The 25,436-nt window shown below is 45.6% G+C and overlaps 1 protein-coding gene across 4 annotated transcripts in view; it reads right to left on the reverse strand.

Moving 5' to 3' along the window:
• The window catches only part of LOC137307324 (natural resistance-associated macrophage protein 2-like), a 218,548-nt gene that overhangs the window by 171,217 nt on the left and 21,895 nt on the right, over window positions 1–25,436 (reverse strand). For 2 of the 4 annotated variants that reach the window (XM_067976799.1, XM_067976802.1), the window contains exon 1: window positions 14,953–15,213. In XM_067976799.1, the coding sequence (XP_067832900.1) occupies window positions 14,953–15,211 (259 nt within the window). In that variant the 5' untranslated portion in view covers window positions 15,212–15,213. Of the gene's footprint in view, window positions 1–14,952; window positions 15,214–20,170; window positions 20,542–25,436 lie in introns of those variants that run through there. The other 2 variants (XM_067976801.1, XM_067976800.1) reach the window with 2 other exon arrangements.

Here is a 25,436-nt window from a genome sequence, read left to right on the forward strand (position 1 = left end):
GCTTGCTACTTTTTCTGGCAACTTTATATGACTCCTCTTTGGATCTAATACTATCCTTAATTTCTTTTGTTAGCCATGGTTGGGCCGCTTCTTTTGTGTTTTTGTGCCAGAAAGGAATGTATAATTGTTGCAATTCATGCATTCGTTCCTTCAATGTTAGCCATTGCCTATCCACCATCATGCCTTTTAATGAAGCTTCCCAATCTATCATAGCCAACTCACTCCTCATACCTTCGTAGTTTCCTTGGTTTAGATTTAGGACCCGATCTACCCTTTCATGGACTCTACCCACCCATTTAATCTCCTCCCACAGCCCATGTACACTCTCCCCTATCATGGACTCTCCCCACCCATTTAATCTCCTCCCACAGCCCATGTACACTCTCCCCTATCATGGACTCTCCCCACCCATTTAATCTCCTCCCACAGCCCATCTACACTCTCCCTTATCATGGACTCTACCCACCCATTTAATCTCCTCCCACAGCCCCTGTACACTCTCCCCGATCATAGACTCTCCCCACCCATTTAATCTCCTCCCACAGGCCATGTACACTCTCCCCTATCATGGGCTCAACCACCCATTTAATCTCCCCCCACAGCCAATGTACACTCTCCCCTATCATGGGCTCAACCACCCATTTAATCTCCCCCCACAGCCAATGTACACTCTCCCCTATCATGGACTCTCCCCACCCATTTAATCTCCTCCCACACCCCATGTACACTCTCCCCTATCATAGACTCTCCCCACCCATTTAATCTCCTCCCACAGCCCATGTACACTCTCCCCTATCACGGACTCTACCCACCCATTTAATCTCCTCCCACAGTCCATGTACACTCTCCCCTATCATGGACTCTCCCCACCCATTTAATCTCCCCCCACAGCCCATGTACACTCTCCCCTATCATGGACTCTCCCCACCCATTTAATCTCCTCCCACAGCCCATGTACACTCTCCCCTATCATAGACTCTCCCCACCCATTTAATCTCCTCCCACAGCCCATGTACACTCTCCCCTATCATAGACTCTCCCCACCCATTTAATCTCCTCCCACAGTCCATGTACACTCTCCCCTATCATGGACTCTACCCACCCATTTAATCTCCCCCCACAGCCCATGTACACTCTCCCCTATCATGGACTCTACCCACCCATTTAATCTCCTCCCACAGCCCATGTACACTCTCCCCTATCATAGACTCTCCCCACCCATTTAATCTCCTCCCACAGCCCATGTACACTCTCCCCTATCATAGACTCTCCCCACCCATTTAATCCCCTCCCACAGTCCATGTACACTCTCCCCTATCATGGACTCTACCCACCCATTTAATCTCCTCCCACAGTCCATGTGCACTCTCCCCGATCATAGACTCTCCCCACCCATTTAATCTCCTCCCACAGCCCATGTACACTCTCCCCTATCATAGACTCTCCCCACCCATTTAATCTCCTCCCACAGTCCATGTACACTCTCCCCTATCATGGACTCTACCCACCCATTTAATCTCCTCCCACAGCCCATGTACACTCTCCCCTATCATAGACTCTCCCCACCCATTTAATCTCCTCCCACAGCCCATGTACACTCTCCCCTATCATGGACTCTCCCCACCCATTTAATCTCCCCCCACAGCCCATGTACACTCTCCCCTATCATGGACTCTACCCACCCATTTAATCTCCTCCCACAGTCCATGTGCACTCTCCCCGATCATAGACTCTCCCCACCCATTTAATCTCCCCCCACAGCCCATGTACACTCTCCCCGATCATAGACTCTACCCACCCATTTAATCTCCTCCCACAGCCCATGTACACTCTCCCTGATCATAGACTCTCCCCACCCATTTAATCTCCCCCCACAGCCCATGTACACTCTCCCCTATCACGGACTCTACCCACCCATTTAATCTCCTCCCACAGTCCATGTACACTCTCCCCTATCACGGACTCTCCCCACCCATTTAATCTCCCCCCACAGCCCATGTACACTCTCCCCTATCACGGACTCTACCCACCCATTTAATCTCCCCCCACAGCCCATGTACACTCTCCCCTATCATGGACTCTACCCACCCATTTAATCTCCTCCCACAGCCCATGTACACTCTCCCCTATCATGGACTCTACCCACCCATTTAATCTCCTCCCACAGCCCATGTACACTCTCCCCTATCATGGACTCTACCCACCCATTTAATCTCCTCCCACAGCCCATGTACACTCTCCCCTATCACGGACTCTACCCACCCATTTAATCTCCTCCCACAGCCCATGTACACTCTCCCCTATCATGGACTCTCCCCATTCATTTAATCTCCTCCCACAGCCCATGTACACTCTCCCCTATCATGGACTCTACCCACCCATTTAATCTCCTCCCACAGCCCATGTACACTCTCCCCTATCATGGACTCTACCCACCCATTTAATCTCCTCCCACAGCCCATGTACACTCTCCCCTATCATAGACTCTCCCCACCCATTTAATCTCCCCCCACAGCCCATGTACACTCTCCCCATCATGGACTCTCCCCACCCATTTAACCTCCTCCCACAGCCCATGTACACTCTCCCCTATCATGGACTCTACCCATCCATTTAATCTCCCCCCACACCCCATGTACACTCTCCCCTATCATGGACTCTACCCACCCATTTAATCTCCCCCCACAGCCCATGTACACTCTCCCCTATCATGGACTCTACCCACCCATTTAATCTCCTCCCACAGCCCATGTACACTCTCCCCTATCATGGACTCTACCCACCCATTTAATCTCCCCCCACAGCCCATGTGCACTCTCCCCTATCATGGACTCTCCCCACCCATTTAATCTCCTCCCACAGCCCATGTACACTCTCCCCTATGATGGGAATTTTTTTTGTGGGTAAGTACTGTGTGAACACTCTCTGATCCCGAAAGATAATCAAAAGAACTTCTGAATAAGTTTCTCATATTTACTCCTAAATTTTCAGTCACAGTTAAGTTATTGGGAGTGAAGTTTTCAAACAATATCTGGAAACATTACAAGATTCCCTTTTCCCGTTTTACACTATCTCATAAAGTCAAGATCTACCCCAATCAGATGTTTAAACACAAAGGGTAATGTGGACGATGTTCCCAGTGAAGGCTGTTGAAACCAATCGTATAAATGGGTACAGTAGACAACTCGATGTGTTTTTGGAGAAAAGAGAAATAGACAGACATGGGGTCAGAATTCCTGCTTCGTGGAGATTTTCTCTGTTGCTCTTTCTACCAAAATTCTAAACATGGGGAGAAAGGGGGAGGTGGAGCTTGAAATCAACTGAACATGGGTGCTTGTTCTGAGGGCCAATTGGCTTTTTCCTGGTCCTGAGGTTTCCCATGTTCCTATACTAACCGAAAGCCATGCATTCAGACTCTCCTGCACTGGTGGGAGGAAGGAATGTCGGTTTCTATAGCAACCCCTGCCTAATTATCGAAAAGACCGCGGTGTAGAAATTGGTATGCGTTGGGCCTGTGCTGGTCCCACTGCTAAATTTAAATTGAGTATCATCTGCATTCAAGCCTTATCTGGGTATTTCCTCGAAGAGTTTCCTGCTCGGAATTGCCCAGTCTCAGAGATGTTGGGACTGGAATTAACGTGATCTCTTAGTTATCGTGCTAAGGTGTAGGAATGTTATTATTGGGTGTAGATTCAGTGGGGTGGGATAGGAACGCAACTAGCTTGTGTGTGGAGCTAAATCATCGATGTTCTCTGTATTATTGATTTCTGTGTAGATTTATAATTTAACGATCTTTATATGTATCCTTGTGTTTTCCTAGTGATGGTTTGATTGCAAAGGTGAAAAGCAATGAGACAAATGAAATTTGGATTTGATATATCTCCTTGTCGAAGATTGACCGCTCCTTGCTAATTTATTTGATTGCATCCCTGTTTTTATCCAAAATCTGCAATGATGATCATTTCTGCCTTTGAAGGCTCCACCCTTACTCCTCCTTTAACTATCGACATTCTTGGCCTCATTATCTCCTCTTGAGCTCCCACATCTCCTCCGTCACTAAAGCTGCCACCAAGAAGCTTGGTTTCCTCTTTGTGCCAAGTATTTCTTAACTCTTCATTATTCTTCTATGGCTTGAATCCTGCTCCCAGATGTGGCGAGGGTCTTCTAACGCCTCATTCACACTCCTAGACACACCGTCTCTCACCTCCAGCTTCCAATCTCTTTCTTCCTATTGTAACCTTTCTTGTCTCGCTCTCTCTTTTAACAATATTGGTCAGCGCTACTCTGAATTTTCCTCTCTTACTTCTTCCAAGCTCAAAATATACATTCCTACTAACTCTCCTTCACCGTGCTAGAATCAAGATCCATCACTCTGTACCTACTCTAACTCATTGTTACCCAGGACCGAAACCTATGGAACTCTTTTCCTCTTACTACAATAGTCAGTAGTTTACAACCCATGCTCAAGGTCGCCTAATCATTACTTACCGATTTCTCACCCACTCTTTTTGACCTTCCTGTTGACCTGCTTTATGGGCCTTGTTCCTTCGCCTGCAGTTTAACAATGGATGGTTGCCTGGATCAGAATCTATCATGTGAAATTATGAGTGGAAAAAAGATAATCCTAGATACTGGTTTACCAACCCAAGTAACATTATAACAGGAGGCGTCTGATCCCTGGGATTTAGCTCATTGGGAAAAATCAAAAATAGGCAATACTAGGAACATAGGAACATTGGAACAGGAGTAGGCCATTCAGCCCCTCGTGCCTGCTCCGCCATTTGATAAGATCATGGCTGATCTGTGATCTAACTCCATATACCTGCCTTTGGCCCATATCCCTTAATACCTTTAGTTGCCAAAAAGCTATCTATCTCAGATTTAAATTTAGCAATTGAGCTAGTATCAATTGCCGTTTGCGGAAGAGAGTTCCAAACTTCTACCACCCTTTGTGTGTAGAAATGTTTTCTAATCTCACTCCTGAAAGGTCTGACTCTAATTTTTAGACTGTGCCCCCTACTCCTAGAATCCCCAACCAGCGGAAATAGTTTCTCTCTATCCACCCTATCCGTTCCCCTTAATATCTTATAAACTTCGATCAGATCACCCCTTAACCTTCTAAACTCTAGAGAATACAACCCTAATTTGTGTAATCTCTCCTCGTAACTTAACCCTTGAAGTCCGGGTATCATTCTAATAAACCTACGCTACACTCCCTCCAAGGCCAATATGTCCTTCCGAAGGTGCGGTGCCCAGAACTGCTCACAGTGCTCCAGGTGCGGTCTAACCAGGGTTTTGTATAGCTGCAGCATAACTTCTGCCCCCTTGTACCCCAGTCCTCCAGATATAAAGGCCAGCATTCCATTAGCTTTATTGATTATTTTCTGCACCTGTTCATGACACTTCAATGATCTATGTACCTGAACCCCTAAGTCCCTTTGGACATCCACAGTTTTTAACTTTTTACCATTTAGAAAGTACCCTGTTCGATCCTTTTTTGATCCAAAGTGGATGACCTCACATTTGTCTGCATTGAATTCCATTTGCCACAGTTTTGCCCATTCACCTAATCTATCAATATCGCTTTGTAATTTTATGTTTTCATCTACACTGCTTACAATGCTACCAATCTTTGTGTCATCGGCAAACTTAGATATGAGACTTTCTATGCCTTCATCTAAGTCGTTAATAAATATTGTGAATAATTGAGGCCCCAAGACAGATCCCTGTGGGACTCCACTAGTCACATCCTGCCAATGTGAGTACCTTCCCATTATCCCTACTCTCTGTCGCCTTTCGCTCAGCCAATTTCCTAACCAAGTCTGTACTTTTCCTTCGATTCCATGGGGGAATACTGTTGACATTATTAATGTAGGTAAGTAAGCAGCTTCACACATACAAGGAAAATGTGTACATGAGATTGTAAAAGTGTGTCCATGTGGATTGGTGCACAAGAAAGAAATGGAGAGAGGGCGACTGAGAATGTTAGAGGCAATGATGTGAATCAGGATATCACAGTATGGGCTGAGTATTATCGTTTTCTAGTAATCCTGGACCTTTACTATTTATGGAGGAATACCTCAATACCGGTTAAGAATCTCTTGTGTTACTCCCATCCAAAAGCTTTTCTAATTTGACTAGAACCCTATCCTAGAATCCTGTGCTGATTACTTACCATCTGATTCAAATCACCACCAACATCCTGGGATGTGGAAAGTTATATCTTGTGTCGGATTCTGAATTGGATTAATTTCAAATTGGCACTTCGCCGTGGGCATTTATCTTACTCTTGCCCTATACCTTCAGGTGTGGGCATTTCATGATCTTACTCCAAATCACTGCATGGGCATTCCCCCATGCCCGCTTGTGCATTTTCCTACCTTGCCCCAGGTCTCACTCCCAGCCAGCCAAGAAGTCCTTGGTCTTCTACAGATGAGTCACCATGTTCCAAAACCTATTTTATTTTTACAACGTAGGAGGGACTTTAGAGCTGATCTAATCAGTAATTATTAGAGCAAAATGGTGGGTTAGGAGCTCACATTTATAGGCTAGTTGTTCAAAGGTTGGGAACGTTTCTCTAATAAATAGGGCACAAAGTTCAAGTTTGTGGGATAACTGTGGCATGTTTGGGCCCTTCCCATTTAAAGCTATTATTCCTCAATTCTGCTCCTTCAATTATGATCTGAGTTGTCGCACAGAGGAACTTTGGTGCCTATTTTTGATTGCGACCTCCATTGATGTGGTAGGTCACTGTAGCAGCTCTGGGAACTTCCAATCATTGCTTTCGGTTATCTTTTTGAGGCAGTGGAGTTGTAAATGTGTGAATTACGGTCGATTGGGTTGGACTCCCTCTCCTTCACATGTACTATCTCCTCAGATTAGCAACCACTCCAATATCTGCTTATACCGGGTTGATCAGTAATGTGCTGGGTCTCGATTAGGCAATGCCCAGCCTCAAACCATAGTTTGAACAGGTTTCTGAGGCCATTTCCCCACCTGTATAAACTTGCGTGGGTTTTTTTCCACTATTTCGAAATCTCCCATGGAGGTGGGGCAGAGATAATGAACCTTTGATCTTGCATTGAACTTGATTACGTCCACATCTCCTCCATTGCTAAACCTGCTTCCAAATCTTAAATCTTTATAAAGTCCAAGTCCTTCAAGACTTGAATTCTTCTCCTATGTCTAATGGAATTCTTTTATCAGCTTTTTCACACTCCTAGCAGACAGAAAAAAAGTTTATCATCTGATTGGTGATCTTTCTCTCATTTCCAACCCCCAACCTCTCACTCTCTCTACTTCTCTTCCTCGCTCTGTCTCTGTTGCAATCTTTCTTGTCTTGACTTTATAAATACCTCTATGGCCATTATTTCTCTGAACTTTCCTCGTTTATTCCTCTTAAATTCCAAGTATACTGCCTTACTCACTCTTCCTCCTCTCTGCATTCTCACTATTTCCCAGAACCTCAAAACTGTGGGACCCTTTACTTCCTTCAGTCTTTCCTTCCTCTTACAATCTGAAGGCTTTTAAAACCCAAGCTTGGTGCCACTTCATCACTATTTCTTGATTTGCCTTCTCTCCTACAGAGAAACCATTTCCTCTGGTTGGGGAATCCAGAACAAGGGGGCACAATCTTAAAATTAGAGCCAGGCCATTCAGGAGTGAAATCAGGAAGCACTTTTGACACAAAGGCTAGTGGAAATCTGGAACTCTCTCCCCCAAAAGGCTGTGGATGCTGAAGGTCATTTGGAGCTTTCAAGACTGAGCTCAATAGGTTTTTGTTGGGTAAGGGTAGCAAGGGGTATGGAGCAAAGGCGGGTAAATGGAGTTAAGATACAGATCAGCCAAGATCTAACTGAATGGTGGAATGGGCTCGAGGGGCTGAATGGCCCACTCCTGTTCCTATGTCCCTTTTCAGGGTAGTGGCCCTTCACTGTGGCTTCTCAATGAAAAGTATCTCTTGGTCCTGGGAATCTGAGGTTCTTCAAACAGCAAAAGTCTACCTAAAGTCATAACCCGTGTTCCCTTTCTACCAGCCGCCTGTCACAGAATCTCAAGTTGGTCTGATTGAAAAATCTCAATATCGATAACACGGAGAGGTGGTGAGTGTGGGGAGACTGACCTCATTCGTCTACCCAATGACAAGGTCAACTTCTCTTGCTTCTTCCTATATCTCTGGCTCTCCGGATGTCACCACTCCTGCGATTTTCTAAGTAAAGCTTTCCCAGTAAGATATAGGAGTGGGCAACATCCATGCTGACCTTTGCTTAATCTGCCAAGAGATATGGAGAAGGTCCCAACACCAACGCAATGTTTCCACTCTCCCAAAAGGAACCTGAGTTGATACATGAGAAACACCCTTCTGGGGAAAGTCAGTATGCGAGACTAGCCTTAAAACCTGGATCTCTTAAAATAGGTTCTCATGCTATTTGAGTACAAGTGCTCATTTATCTTGGAACAAGATGATCCACTAAAAACTCAAAAATTGAGACAAGTTCAGAGGCATCACAAGCTTGCTCTCCCAAAACCCTTACTGCAACGTAAAAGCAACCATAGAGTGGCATATACACTGACAGAGATAAAACAAGAGCGTGAGCCAGAGCGACAGAGCAACAGGGAGAAAGACAAATTGAGACAGAGAGATATAGAAGAGAAGGCGAAAGAGAAAAAGCAGGAGAATGAGGCAATAGAGTGACAGGCAGCAGGAAAATGAGATACAGAGAGTGAGAATGAAATATAGAATGGATGAAAGACAATAAGTTACAGCGAGACAGAAGGCATTAGAAAGCAGTGATAAAGAAATGAAAAATTAAAGTGTGAGGCAGAGAAAGACAGAAAAACAGTAACGTTGAGAGGACAGGACAGAGGCAGAAAATGAGACACAAAAAAGAGAGAAAAGAAACAAAATGGCAGCGATAAAGACCATAAGAGCAAGGCAGAGACATAACGCAATAGATCACCAATGAGAGAGAGAGAGAGGGCATCCTCGAAACAGTTTCAGGCAGGAGAAGACCCTTGACCCATCGAGTCCACCAAGCCACATTATTCCCTTGGTTTATTTCGAATAACCCTGAATACCATTTGTTGACAAGAACCTGTCGAGATTCTCCTTGAAACCCATTAATGTTTCATGTTCCAACACCCATGCCGATAATCTGTTCCACACACTGATCATCCGTTCAGTTAAAACTTCTTCCTGGATTTGCTATTTTCTTTTGCTGTCCTTAATCTGGAAATATGACAACTTGTGCTGAACTTCTGTACAATTACTTGGATCCAATTTGTTCCAATCAGTTACAATATTTTACCACTTCTATCAAAGTTTTCTCTTTTCAGAAGAGAAAAGACACAGGCTCGTCAATCTTTCCTCGTACATCATTCCCTTAAGTTCCGGAATCAGCCGTTCAGCCCTTCTCTGTACCCCCCCCTCCAATAACTGAATACCCTTCTCTGTACCCCCTCCAATAACTGAATACCCTTCTCTGTACCCCCTCCAATAACTGAATATCCTTCTCTGTACCCCCTCCAATATCTGAATACCCTTCTCTGTACCCCCTCCAATAACTGAATACCCTTCTCTGTACCCCCCCCAATAACAGAATACCCTTCTCTGTACCCCCCCCCCAATAACTGAATACCCTTCTCTGTACCCCCTCCAATAACTGAATACCCTTCTCTGTACCCCCCCCAATAACTGAATACCCTTCTCTGTACCCCCCCCAATAACAGAATACCCTTCTCTGTACCCCCCCCAATAACTGAATACCCTTCTCTGTACCTCCTCCAATAACTGAATACCCTTCTCTGTACCCCCCCCAATAACAGAATACCCTTCTCTGTACCCCCCCCCAATAACTGAATACCCTTCTCTGTACCCCCTCCAATAACTGAATATCCTTCTCTGTACCCCCCCCAATAACTGAATACCCTTCTCTGTACCTCCTCCAATAACTGAATACCCTTCTCTGTACCTCCTCCAATAACTGAATATCCTTCTATGTACCCCCCCAATAACAGAAAATCCTTCTCTGTACCCCTCCAATAACTGAAAATCCTTCTCTGTACCCCCTCCAATAACTGAATACCCTTCTCTGTACCCCCCCAATAACTGAATACCCTTCTCTGTACCCCCCCCAATAACAGAATACCCTTCTCTGTACCCCCCCCAATAACTGAATACCCTTCTCTGTACCCCCTCCAATAACTGAATATCCTTCTCTGTACCCCCCCCCAATAACTGAATACCCTTCTCTGTACCTCCTCCAATAACTGAATACCCTTCTCTGTACCTCCTCCAATAACTGAATATCCTTCTCTGTACCCCCCCAATAACAGAAAATCCTTCTCTGTACCCCTCCAATAACTGAAAATCCTTCTCTGTACCCCCCCCAATAACTGAAAATCCTTCTCTGTACCCCCTCCAATAACTGAATACCCTTCTCTGTACCCCCCCAATAACAGAATACCCTTCTCTGTACCCCCTCCAATAACTGAATACCCTTCTCTGTACCCCCCCAATAACAGAATACCCTTCTCTGTACCCCCTCCAATAACTGAATATCCTTCTCTGTACCCCCCCAATAATTGAAATACGGAGACCAATACCACATGGATACTCCAGATGTGGTCTCACCAGGGCCAAATACAGTTTTATAATGATCTCTCTGGATTTACATGTTCTACCCTCGCTACTCACATGCCACATTCTGTTAGCTTTTTTAACAGCCTGGGAACATTGTGCTGATGGTTTTAGTGACCTGTCGCTGAAAACCCCAAGATCTGTCTCCCTCTCCGACACCTCAAGTACAATCCCATTTAGCACATAATCCACATTAACCTCCCCTCTGCCCAATCTCCTGACCTTACATTTCCTTGTATTAAACTACATCTGCCATTCCTCTGCCCACTGATCGAGTCACCAGATCCTTTTGAATTTGTGTGTGTTGACATTCATCATTTGCCACTGCTCCCAAATTGGTATCATCTGCAAATTTGGACACTTTGGACACAATTCCTTCCTCTAAATCATTTATAAAAATGATAAACTTCAGCCCCAACAATGAACCAGATACCTGTCCATGCACTACTACTGATTGTTGTCTACCAAGCAACCATCTACCAATCAATTTTAATACATTTGGTCTATCCCATGAGCTTGGACCTTATGTAGTGGCCTATTATATTGGGCAGCGTTAAATGCCTTCCTGAAATCCAGGTAGATAACATTCACTGTCTCTCTCCTATCCACTATGTCTGTCAGAGTAACACGGTGACTGAGAAACAATGATCAAGAGAGAGCAAGAGTGACAGAATGAGAGAGAGAGAGAGATAAACACCGAGACAAATAATGTGAGGAAGAGGGTGAGGCAGAGAACAAGACAAAGAAAGAAAAAAACTTACATTTACACATTGCCTTATTAGGTACTTTCGAAACCTCACAAAGGGCTTGATATACAGTAGATTCCTTTGAAGAGTAGTTTGTTGTCATGTAGACTAACATGACTCAGAGGCACAAGGATTCCCAACTGACACTGACAAAACAGAGCCAGACTGACGGAGAGAAAACATGACCAATGCCCACTGGCCACCCGATAGCCCCGACAGGTGTTTTGAGGGCTGGGCCTTGTTAGCATAGGGCCGGCGGGGCTGCGAGTGGAAAACAAACTATCGGGTGGCCTGGCCAAAAGAAGGTAGGTTCAGGAGAGGGTCCGTTCTCTGGGGGAGGGGAATGGCCCAGCTTGTTTTGTGAAGTCCGGAGGTGCATTCCCCCCACCCCATGACAATAAATGAAAACTTACCTGCCGTGCTCCGCTTTGGCTGGAGCACCAGCTGAGACTGGTTCAACGAGGAGTGTAGAAGAGCATGCTGGGAGCAGCACCAGGTGAACCTGAACATGAGGTGCCAACCTGGTGAATCGACAGCACAGGACTACATGCGATGTTAATCAGCGGAAGCAGCATCCTGTAGACAGAGCTAAGTGATCCCACAACCAACGGATCAGGTCAAAGCTCTGCAGTCCTGCCACATCCAGTCAAGAATGGTGGTGCAGAATTAAACAACTAACATCTTAGGACCCCGGTTTGCATCGTAAAAGGTCCTACCATCTGACTCAGGTCGGCAATCTGGCTGCCCTTTAAAAAGGGAGAAAGAGATAGACTGAGTAATTATAGGCCAGTCAGTCTAACCTCGGTGGTGGGTAAATTATTGGAATCAATTCTGAGGGACAGGATAAATCATCATTTAGAAAGGCACGGATTAATCAAGGACAGTCAGCATGGATTTGTTAAGGGAAGGTTGTGTCTGACTAACTTGATTGAATTTTTTGAGGGGGTAACAAGGAAGGTCGATGAGGGTAATGCATTTGATGTAGTCTACATGGATTTTCGCAAGGCTTTTGACAAGGTCCCACATGGCAGACTGGTCAAAAAAGTAAAAGCCCATGGGATCCAAGGGAAGGTGACAAAAAGCAAAGGGTAATGGTTGATTGGTGTTTTTGCAACTGGAAGGCTGTTGGATAAGGTCTAGCAGGACAGGTCGATAAGGTGGTTAAAAAGGCATATGGGATACTTTCCTTTATTAGCCAAGGCATAGAATAGAAGTCCCTTGCTTTTTGTGGTATATATTAATGATTTGGACTTGAATGTGGGGGGCTTGATCAAGAAGTTTGCAGATGATACAAAAATTGGCCGTGTGGTTGACAGTGAGGAGGAAAGCTGTAGACTGCAGGAAGATATCAATGGACTGGTCAGGTGGGCAGAAAAGTGGCAAATGGAATTCAATCCGGAGAAGTGTGAGGTAATGCATTTGGGGAGGGCAAACAAGGCAAGGGAGTACACAATAAATGGGAGGATACGGAGAGGTGTAGAGGAAGTGAGGGACCTTGGAGTGCATGTCCACAGATCCCTGAAGGTAGCAGGACAGGTAGATAAGGTGGTTAAGAATACTTTCCTTTATGAGCCGAGGCATTGAATATAAGAGCAGGGAGGTTATGCTGGAACTGTATAAAACACTAGTTAGGCCACAGCTTGAGTACTGTGTACAGTTCTGGTCACCTCATTACAGGAAAGATGTGATTGCACTAGAGAGGGTACAGAGGAGATTTACGAGGATGTTTCCAGAGCTGGAGAATTTTAGCTGTGAGGAAAGATTGGATAGGCTGGGGTTATCTTCTTTGGAACAAAGGAGGCTGAGGGGTGATTTAATTGAAGTATATAAAATTATGACGGGACTAGATAGAGTGGATAGGGAGGACCTATTTCCTTTAGCAGAGGGGTCAGTGACCATGGTGTATAGATTTAAAGTAATTGGTGGAAGGATTAGAGGGGAGCTGAGGAGAATTTTTTTCACCCAGAGGGTGGTGGGGGTCTGGAACTCACTGCCTGAAAGGGTGGTACAGGCAGAAACCCTCAACTCATTTAAAAAGTATCTGGATGTGCACCTGAAGAGCCATAACCTACAGGGCTATGGACCAAGTGGGATTAAGCTGGATAGCTCTTTTTCAGCTGGCACAGACACGATGATCCGAATGGCCTCCTTCTGTGCCGTAACTTTCTATGATTCTATGATTCTATGAAGATAGGGATGACCAGAGCAGGAACATTCTCCAACTACTGCCCTATTTCCACTGGGTGTGAGGCCTCAAAATCTCCCCAAGTTAGAGAGAGAGATGAAAAAGAGTGAAAGAAAGGACATAGGAACAGGAGTAGGCCATTCAGCCCCTCGTGCCTGCTCCGCCATTTGATAAGATCATGGCTGATCTGTGATCTAACTCCATATACCCTACTTTGGCCCATATCCGTTAATACCTTTGGTTGCCAAAAAGCTATCTATCTCAGATTTAAAATTTAGCAATTGAGCTAGTATCAATTGCCGTTTACGGAAGAGAGTTCCAAACTTCTACCACCCTTTGTGTGTAGAAATGTTTTCTAATCTCACTCCTGAAAGGTCTGGCTCTAATTTTTAGACTGTGCCCCCTACTCCTAGAATCCCCAACCAGCGGAAATAGTTTCTCTCTATCCACCCTATCTGTTCCCCTTAATATCTTATAAACTTCGATCAGATCATCCATTAACCTTTGAAATTCCAGAGAATACAGCCCCAATTTGTGTAATCTCTCCTCGTAACTTAACCCTTGAAGTCCGGGTATCATTGTAGTAAACCTACGCTGCACTCCCTCCAAGGCCAATATGTCCTTCCGAAGGTGCGGTGCCCAGAACTGCCCACAGTACTCCAGGTGCGGTCTAACCAGGGTTTTGTATAGCTGCAGCATAACTTCTGCCCCCTTGTACTCTAGTCCTCTGGATATAAAGGCCAGCATTCCATTAGCCTTCTTGATTATTTTCTGCACCTGTTCATGACACTTCAATGATCTATGTACCTGAACCCCTAAGTCCCTTTGGACATCCACTGTTTTTAACTTTTTACCATTTAGAAAGTACCCTGTTCTATCCTTTTTTGGTCCAAAGTGGATGACCTCACATTTGTCTACATTGAATTCCATTTGCCACAGTTTTGCCCATTCACCTAATCTATCAATATCGCTTTGTAATTTTATGTTTTCATCTACACTGCTTACAATGCCACCAATCTTTGTGTCATCGGCAAACTTAGATATGAGACTTTCTATGCCTTCATCTAAGTCGTTAATAAATATTGTGAATAATTGAGGTCCCAAGACAGATCCCTGCGGGACTCCACTGGTCACATCCTGCCAATGTGAACACCTACCCATTATCCCTACTCTCTGTCGCCTTTCACTCAGCCAACTTCCTAACCAAGTCCGTACTTTTCCCTCGATTCCATGGGCTTCTATCTTAGCTAACAGTCTCTTATGTGGGACCTTATCATATCCCTTCTGGAAGTCCATATAAATAACATCCATTGACATTCCCCTGTCCACTACTTTAGTCACCTCTTCAAAAAATTCAATCAGGTTTGTCAGGCACAACCTACCTTTCACAAATCCATGCTGGCTCTCCCTGATTAACTGAAAATTCTCGAGGTGTTCAGTCACCCTATCCTTAATTATAGACTCCAGCAATTTCCCCACAACAGATGTTAGGCCAACTGGCCTATAATTTCCCGGTTTCCCACTCTCTCCTTTCTTAAAAAGCGGAGTGACGTGCAATTTTCCAATCCAGAGGGACAGTTCCTGAGAACTTTGAAAGATTATAGTTCGGGCAGAAGGTGGCAGAAAACGAAAGAGAGACATCGTAGCAGCAGCGCAGCAAGAGAGAGAGAATCTCAGAAAATTGAGAGGCAAAGAGACAGAGCAACAAAATGATTGGGTCAGTCGCCCTTTACATATCCAGGACTATCCCCCAGCTTGGCAATCACCCCAGCACTTGCATGAATCTAGTTGATTAATAACCGACATGTCGAGATGTCTTCAGATTGGTGTTTGAGCAGCTTTGCCAGGTTTCATCCACACCCAAGTGAATTTGTTTACCATTTTATTGAACGGGAGGTGGGAGAGCCAGAAACAATTAATCTTTGGTATTACGTACAGCCTGATCAAAGTCCACTCTCCTCCACAGTGGTAATGAGAGCCTGGAGCTGAACCTTGCCAATTTTTTTTTTAACTGTTCATTCTTGGGATGTGGCTTCACTGGCAAGACCGACATTTATTGCCCATCCCATGAGAAGGTGGTGGTGAGCCGCCTTCTTCTTCAACGCTGCAGTATAAGTGGTGAAGGCACTCCCACAGGGGAATTCCAGGATTTTGACCCAGCGACGATGAAGGAACGGCGATATATTTCCAAGTCGGGATGGTGTGTGACTTGGAGGGGAACGTGCAGGTGGTGTTGTTCCCATGCGCCTGCTGCTCTTGTCTGTCTACGTGATAAAGGTCGCGGGTTTGGGAGGTGCTGTCGAAGAAGCCTTGGCGAGTTACTGCAGTGCATCCTGTAGATGGTACACACTGCAGCCACTGTGCGCCGGTGGTGAAGGGAGTGAATGTTTAGGGTGGTGGATGGGGTGCCAATCAAGCAGGCTGCTTTGTCCTGGATGGTGTCGAGCTTCTTGAGTGTTGTTGGAGCTGCACTCATCCAGGCAAGTGGAGAGTATTCCATCACACTCCTGACTTGTGCCTTGCAGATGGTGGAAAGGCTTTGGGGAGTCAGGAGATGAGTCACGCGCCGCAGAATACCCAGCCTCTGACCTGCTCTTGTAGCCACGGTATTTATATGGCTGGTCCAGTTGAGTTTCTGGTCAATAATGATCTCCAGAATATTGATGATGGGGCGTCAAAGGGAGGTGGTTAGACTCTCTCTTGTTGGAGATGGTCATTGCCTGGCACTTATATGGCATGAATGTTACTTGCCACTTATCAGCCCAAGTCTGGATGTTGTCCAGGTCTTGTTGCACTGGACTGCTTCATTATCTGAGGAATTACGAATGGAGCTGAACACTGAAATTATAAGCGAACAGCCCCATTTCTGACCTTATGATGGAGGGAAGGTCATTGATGAAGCAGCTGAAGATGGTTGGGCCTAGGACACTGCCCTGAGGAGCTCTTGCAGCAATGTCCTGGGGCTGAGATGATTGGCCTCCAACAACCACTACCATCTTCCTTTGTGCTAGGTATGACTTTAGCCACTGGAGAGTTTTCCCCGATTCCCATTGACTTCAATTTTACTAGGGCTCCTTGGTGCCACACTCGGTCAAATGCTGCCTTGATGTCAAGGGCAGTCACTCTCACCTCTCCTCTGGAATTCAGCTCTTTTGTAGATATTTGGTTGTTGGAGGCCAATTATCTCAGCCCCAGGACATTGCTGCAGGAGTTCCTCAGGGCAGTGTCCTAGGCCCAGCCATCTTCAGCTGCTTCATCAATGACCTTCCCTCCTTCATAAGGTCAGAAATGGGGATGTTCGCTGATGATTGCACAGTGTTCAGTTCCATTCGCAACCCTGAGAATCCCTACGTGGTCAGTTTTCAGTAAAATATTAAAATGTCTACGTGGCAAAGAAGCAGAATGCAAAATGGTTAGAAAGGGTTAATTAGTTAATAACTGAGATTGGTACAGGTGGCCTGGCCCTCCTGCTGGGCCATATGTTTGCGTAGTCAGCAGGTTTGCATGGTCTTATCAATGTCGAGTCTTTGATGTGATTCAAGGACTGGTCTGAATGTCTCCATGTTTATGGCAGATCAATATAGGTAACGAGCTTAGCCAAAGTTGAAAGACATTCCAGGTTGGGAGATAAGGAACAGAAGGAACAGGGAAGAACATTCCAAGTTGGAAGGTGAGGAAGTATCCCCTTTGATGTCTAACAGCAGCATGATCAGCACATGGACGATTTATGATTGGCCGGAAATAATGTAACCTCGCATGGCAACCTGTGCCCGGCTTATGATTGGTGTTGACCCTCGTTAAGTATGTTCCAACCCTATTGATTTGTATAAAAACGTGTGGATTTCTGTATGTTTTTGTTCTTGCTCTGCCAGCATAGAGGGACTCTATCAGGAGTCCAAATCAATGCTGCAGACTAAGAACCCTGCTATTAAAGTTGTGCTGAACTTTAAAATGTATTCGACTTCAGTTATTACTGAACCAGACTGAGGGGAAAGAATCCGGATCGTCAACCCCTCAGATAATAAATCAGTCCCTGCCCACTTACAGCAAGACCTGGACAACATCCAGGCTTGGGCTGATAAGTGGCAAGTAACATTCACACCAGACAAGTGCCAGGCAATGACCATCTCCAACAAGAGAGAGTCTAACCACCTTCCCTTGACATTCAACGGCATTACCATCACCGAATCCCCCACCATCAACATTCTGGGGGTCACCATTGACCAGAAACTTAACTGGAACAGCCATATAAATACTGTGGCTACAAGAGCAGGTCAGAGGCTGGGTATTCTGCGGCGAGTGACTCACCTCCTGACTCCCCAAAGCCTTTCCACCATCTTAGTCAGGAATGTGATGGAATATTCTCCACTTGCCTGGATGAGTGCAGCTCCAACAACACTCAAGAAGCTCAACACTATCCAGGACAAAGCAACCCGCTTGATTGGCACCCCATCCACCACCCTAAACATTCACTCCCTTCACCACCGGCGCACAGTGGCTGCAGTGTGTACCATTCACAGGATGCAGTGCAGCAACTTGCCAAGGCTTCTTCGACAGCACCTCCCAAACCCGCGACCTCTACCACCTTGAAGGACAAGGGCAGCAGGCACATGGGAACAACACCACCTGCACGTTCCCCTCCAAGTCACACACCATCCCGACTTGGAAATATATCGCCGTTCCTTCATCGTCGCTGGGTCAAAATCCTGGAACTCCCTTCCTAACAGCACTGTGGGAGAACTTTCACCACACGGACTGCAGCGGTTCAAGAAGGCGGCTCACCACCACCTTCTCAAGGGCAATTAGGGATGGGCAATAAATGCCGGCCTCGCCAGCGACGCCCACATCCCGTGAACGAATAAAAAAAAATGGAGTCTGGTACATTGGCTGAAAGGTATGATTCTGTGGGTATGGCTATGTCAGGCTGTTGCTTGACTAGTCTGTGGGACAGCTCGCCCAATTTTGGCACAAGTCCCCAGATATTAGTGAGGAGGGCTTTGCAGGGTCGACTGGGCTGTGTTTGCCTGGGCTGGGTTTGCCTTTGCCGTGTCCCAATTCAATACCTGGGTCGCAGCTGAGTGTTCCATCTGGTTTTATTTTGTTGTTCCTTTTGTTGTCGTGGTTTGATACAACTTCCTAGACCACTTCAGGTGCAGTTAAGAGGCAACCACAGGGACTGGAGTCACATATAGGCCCAGACCGGGTAAGGACAGCAGGTTTCCTTCCCTGAAGGACATCAGTGAACCATTATGGGTTTTTACGACAATCCAACTGCTTCATGGTCACTTTTACTAATGCCAGAATTTTACTTCGATTTTTTAAAAACTGAATTCAATTTCTCAAACTGCCTTGGTGGGATTTAAAATTACAGAAGCAAATCAGGAGAGAACCCAGAACCAAATCAAGATAGGACCTAGAACCAAATCAGGAGATAACCCAGAACCAAATCAAGAAAGGATCTAGGACCAAATCAGGAGAGAATCCAGAACCACATCAAGATAGGACCTAGAACCAAATCAGGATGGTAGGCATCAGGGTACTTTAGTGTATAATTATATTACTGAACTAGTAAACTAGGCTTCTGAACTAATAATCCCGAGAATGTGAGTTCAAATCCCACCATGACAATTTGAGAATTTTGAAATCAGTTTAAGAAATCTCGAAATTAAAAGCTACTCTCAGTAAAAGTGACCATGAAGCTGTCAGATTGTCGTAAAAACCCAACTGGTTCACTAATGCCCTTTAGGGAAGGAAACCTGCCGTCCTTACCCAGTCTGGGCCGATATGTGACTCCAGTCCCACATCAACATAATTGACTCTGAACTGGCCCAGCAAGACAGTCAGTTGTATTAACCTTTGTCAGGGCAATAAGGGATGGACATTAAATGCCAGCCTTGTCAGCGACCCCCACATCCCAAGAATGAATTAAAAAAACAGCAAAACTGGAAAGGACCCAGAACCAAAACAGGAGTGAGCCCAGCACAGAATCAAGAAAGGACTCGGAACCAAATCAAGGGAGGACGTCTCTCCTTCAAAGACGTCAGAATCGTGTCCTCTAAAAAACTCCCTCAAGTACGGGTCAACAGTAGGATTGAAACTCATGTCTCCCAGTTGAGAGTCAAATCCCCTTTTTTAAATGGGCAGACGGAAAGAAAAACCTGAGTGGATACAGAGCCAGTTCAGAAAGGAGAGACTGGAAAAGAGAGTGAGAAAGTAAGGCTGCTGGAGAGTGTATGAGAAAAGAAACAACATGCAATAAAAACAGGAAAACAGTGACAGTCAGATGGTGAGGCAGAATAACAGAGATGGAGAGTGAGAGAGGGACAGTGAGACAAATAGAGAGGACGAGGGAGGAAAAGAGAGTAACAGAGTAAGGCTGTAAATCAGAGAGACAGAATGAGAGGGGAAACAGAGAGACAAAGAGACGAACAACAGAGAGAGAGACAGAGAAAGAAAGGTAAAAAGACAGCAACAGGGAGAAACAGGCAAAAAGAGAGAGAAGCAGGCAGAGAGAGGGAGAGAGAGAAAGAAAAGCAGACTGCTTTATGAAGATCAGGTATTGATAGTTAATGGACTCTAGAAAATAACAATGATATTTACCTGTTGGCTCTCTCTTCTCCTGCTTCAGTGACATGGTGAAAGGAGTCTGTTGAAACTCGGAGTGCTCCGTAACAGCTTGTTCCCTGGATTGGATGTGAGCAAACATTCAGTGAGGTCTGAGAGATGGGGAGGGCGGTGTGTGTGGAGTGGCAGATGAATCATCAAAGTTTTAGACATTAAAGTTAGTTTGGTACAAATAGCAACTGGGATACAGTGAAAGCTGCCGGAAAAGTCGGTCGGATAACGGCCTGAGTTCGGGCGGGGTCGTGGGCAGGGGAAGGACTGAATGGCTACACAACCTGAAGATCCCACCAAAAACCTTACAGCTGGACTCCTGTGTTTTTCTTGAAAGACGGGACTGTTTAACCTTGGCACTTTCACAGCCTGTGGCAATACAGCTATAGTACATGAATAAATCAGTAGAAAGCACAGCAAATACGCTAGGTGTGGGTGGCACAGTGCCAGGGCACGCTGGAACCACACTGCACTGTGGCACAGTGCGGCAGGCTGTGGCTTCACTCTTGCTATCTCCACACACAGGAACTTCCTCACCTCCACTGTGCCATCATGGGAGGTGCCAAACAGAGATCAGTGAGTTGAAACAGCTGTCAAACCTTCCAATTTTACCAGAAACATTAATCAAGGTCATATGCTATTCCTGCTGTAATAGTCTCGGATACCAGAGCCTTCAGTACCCCCTGCTCATTCTGCTATTTTATATCAGCTCCACAGTTCTAGCACTGCGGAAATCCAAGTTGCTCAGTCGCATGTCTGCAAATCAAACTAGTAAGAAATCTGCAAAGGGAGAGTTTCTATTTTTCTGATACAGAGTGCGCACTCTCTGCCCATAGGGAGAGGTACATCCCACAAACCAAACAGTTTTCTCCTTATTCATTTTCAGGACGTGGGCATCGTTCAAATTAATTGCCCCGCTTAATAGGTTAATGCAACTGAGTGACTTTCTAGGCCACTTCAGGGGGCAGTTAAGAGTCAACCACTTCGGAGGAGGCAGCAGCGGCCCTTTAAACGCTGCTGCAGGCATGGCCACGGTGGGGAGGTTCGGAACCCAACGCGCCTCGCCTATAGATCAGAGTTCCCCCCCACCCCCACCCCCCCCGCCCCGGAATGGCAGGAAGATTTAAAATGGGGCAAGTGACTTGAAGTGGGGAGGGGGGAGGGATGTGTGAATTCAAACTGGGGGAAATCACTGAATTTAAACTGGGGGAATCACTGAATTCAAGCTGAGGAAATCACTGAATTCAAACTGTGGGAATCACTGAATTCAGACTGGGGGAATCACTGAATTCAGACTGGGGGAATCACTGAATTCAAACTGGGGGAATCACTGAATTCAAGCTGAGGAAATCACTGAATTCAAACTGTGGGAATCACTGAATTCAGACTGGGGGAATCACTGAATTCAGACTGGGGGAATCACTGAATTCAAACTGGGGGAATCACTGAATTCAAGCTGAGGAAATCACTGAATTCAAACTGTGGGAATCACTGAATTCAGACTGGGGGAATCACTGAATTCAGACTGGGGGAATCACTGAATTCAAACTGGGGGAATCACTGAATTCAAGCTGAGGAAATCACTGAATTCAAATTGTGGGAATCACTGAATTCAGACTGGGGGAATCACTGAATTCAAACTGGGGAAAATTGGTGAATTTAAACTGGGACAAATCAGTGTATTCAAACTGGGGAAAATTGGTGAATTTAAACTGGGACAAATCAGTGTATTCAAACTGGGGAGATTTGGGTCTCCTTGTATAAGAAACACAGAAAGTTAACATGCAGGGACAGCAAGCAATTAGGAAGGCAAATGGCATGTTGGCCTTTAAGGGGGCTGGAGTACAAGAGTAAGGAAGTCTTGCTGCAATTGTACAGGACTTTGGTGAGACCTCACCTGGAGTACTGTGTACAGTTTTGGTCTCCTTATCTAAGGAAGGATATACTTGCCTTCGAGGCAGTGCAACAAAGGTTCACTAGATTGATTCCTGGGATGAGAGGGTTGTCCTATGAGGAGAGATTTAGTAGAATGGGCCTATGCTCTCTGGAGTTTAGAAGAATGAGAGGTGATCTCATAGATGCTAAGATGCTGTTTCCCCGGGCTGGAGAGTCTAGAACTAGAGGGGCATAGTCTCAGGATAAGGGGTCGGCCATTCTAGACTGAGATGAGGAGGAATTTCTTCACTCAGAGGGTGGTGAATCTTTGGAATTCTCTACCCCAGAGGGCTGTGGATGCTGAAAGTTGTTGAGTATATTCAAGACTGAGATCGAAGGATTTTTGGACTCTCGGAGAAACAAGGGATATGGTGATCGGGCGGGAAAGTGGAGTTGAGGTTGAAGATCAGCCATGATCTTAGTGAATGGCGGACTATATTTGACAAATTAGAGTTTCCTTCCCTAAAGGACATTAGTGAACCAGTTGGGTTTTTATGACAGCTTTTACTGGTACCAGCTTTTTATTTTCAGATTTTTTAAAACTAAATTCACATTCCCAAACTGCCATGATTCTACGGGTTTATTAGTCCAAACCTCTCGATTACTAGCCCAGTAACATAACCGCTAAACTACTGGTACCACTTACGTACATGTTGTCAGAGCCAATGCTTAAGGAACCTCAAGTGCGTGGCTGGCATTTAACTAGTTAAAACCACACAGTTTCCCAGTACAGAGCAATGGGAAGCCTCCCACTGCCTATCCAGTTAGGCCCCACTGTACCTGTTAGGGTACTGGCTAGCAGGGCTTCCTGGAGTTGAATGCAGTTATTATGCAGGTGCAGCAGGTGATCAAGAAGGCCAACGGAATGTTGGCTTTTATTGCTAGCGGGATAGAATATAAAAACAGGGAGGTATTGCTGCAGTTATATAAGGTATTGGTGAGGCCGCACCTGGAATACTGCATACAGTTTTGGTGTCCATACTTAAGAAAAGACATACTTGCTCTCGAGGCAGTACAAAGAAGGTTCACTCGGTTAATCCCGGGGATGAGGGGGTGGACATATGAGGAGAGGTTGAGTAGATTGGGACTCTACTCATTGGAGTTCAGAAGAATGAGAGGCGATCTTATTGAAACATATAAGATTGTGAAGGGGCTTGATCGGGTGGATACGGTAAGGATGTTCCCAAGGATGGGTGAAACTAGAACTAGGGGGCATAATCTTAGAATAAGGGGCTGCTCTTTCAAAACTGAGATGAGGAGAAACTTCTTCACTCAGAGGGTAGTAGGTCTGTGGAATTTGCTGCCCCAGGAAGCTGTGGAAGCTACATCATTAAATAAATTTAAAACAGAAATAGACAGTTTCCTAGAAGTAAAGGGAATTAGGGGTTACGGGGAGCGGGCAGGAAATTGGACATGAATTTAGATTTGAGGTTAGGATCAGATCAGCCATGATCTTATTGAATGGCGGAGCAGGCTCGAGGGGCCGATTGGCCTACTCCTGTTCCTATTTCTTAAGTTCTTATGTTCTTATGAGTGGATTAAATTCCCAGTGACAGATGCAGCTCCTAAAAACTCTTCTGTTTTTTGCCACAAGCCAAGGCTCCAGGTATATGGTCCATACATACAATCCTATTACACGAAAATACGAAAATGATGGGCAGGAAAAGACCACCTGGTCCATCAAGCCTGCCCCACACCATGATGCCTGGAGCATAGTGACTAGACAATTCCCCCCACCCCCAGCCCAGCAGCCAAGTAATCTCCTGGGAGAGGAAAAAAACCAGAAAGAACCCAGGGCCAAAAAGGGAAAAAGAAATCTGTAAAATTCCATCTAGCTCTGTACATAGGGCATATCCATCTATATAACTAATTCAAAATCGAGACTCCAAAACTCCCTGGGGTCTGCTCAGAGTGGAACCCTTGACGAGAAAGAAGCCATTCTGCCTCCAGTCTAACTGAGGCCTGCGGCCTTTCAAAGCAACGAAGCCTACTGTCAGCTCTCAGCTGGTGTGGGTTCTACTGAGACCTTTTCAGTGCATAAAAGGCAGAATTTCCGGGTTAGCCAGAAGTTCAGTTTTGAAAGCTCTGTGTTTTGTTGATTGTAATTCGAATAAATCCATTTCCTCACAGCTGTGAGAGACATTTACAGTATGCACACTTTTCCTGCCTCATGATGAATAGGTGCCCTCAGCCTGACCTTGCATTCTCCAGCAGTGTTAGCGTGAGTGTAAGTGCTAATATCAGGCCCCCAAGCAATTTTGGGGGCCTCACGCTTCAAGAGAAGGTGAAGACCGGCTAGTTCAGGAAAGCCTTGGTCTGTGCGGTTTTCTTGTTACCATCGTATTTGGTTGGGTAACCGTCTGACTGCAGGAGGATACCAATGGACTGGTCAGGTGTGCAAAAAAGAGGCAAATGGAGTTCAATCTGGAGAAGTGTGAGGTGATGCATTTGGGGAGGGCAAACAAGGCAAGGGAGTACACAATAAATGGGAGGATACTGAGAGGTGTAGAGGAAGTGAATGCATGTCCACAGATCCCTGAAGGTAGCAGGTAGATGAGGTGGTTAAAAAGGCATACGGGATACTTTCCTTTATTAGCCAAGGTGTAGAATATAAGAGCAGGGAGGTTATGTTGGAATTGTATAAAACACTAGTTAGGCCACAGTTTGAGTACTGCGTACAGTTCTGGTCACCACATGACAGGAAAGATGTGATTGCACTAGAGAAGGGACAGAGGAGATTTACGAGGATGTTGCCAGGACTGGAGAATTTTAGCTATGAGGAAAGATTGGATAGGCTGGGGTTGTTCTCTTTGGTACAGAGGAGGCTGAGGGGAGATTTAATTGAGGTGTACAAAATTATGAGGGGCCTAGATAGAGTGGAAGGACCTGTTTCCCTTTGAGCAGAGAGGTCAATAACCAGGGAGCATAGATTTAAATTGATTGGTAGAAGGATTAGAGGGGAGCTGAGGAGAAATGTTCTCACCCAGAGGGTGGTGGGGGTCTGGAACTCACTGCCTGAAAGGGTGGTAGAGGCAGAAACCCTCAACTCATTTAAAAAGTACCTGGATGTGCACCTGAAGTGCCGTAACCTACAGGGCTACGGACCAAGTGCTGGAAAGTGAGATTAGGCTGGAAGGCTCTTTTTCAGCTGGCACAGCCACGATGGGCCGAATGGCCTCCTTCTGTGATTTCTACGATTCTTCTATGATTCTAACAGGTCAGTTTGATAGATCAATGAGTTAAGCCATCCTATTCAATTCAAACACCCCACGTGATTGACATCCCGGGGATCTTTTTGAATGAACAGGTTTGATTG

The sequence above is a fragment of the Heptranchias perlo genome, chromosome X (genome assembly GCF_035084215.1).
Source record: "Heptranchias perlo isolate sHepPer1 chromosome X, sHepPer1.hap1, whole genome shotgun sequence".
Classification (NCBI taxonomy): domain Eukaryota; kingdom Metazoa; phylum Chordata; class Chondrichthyes; order Hexanchiformes; family Hexanchidae; genus Heptranchias; species Heptranchias perlo.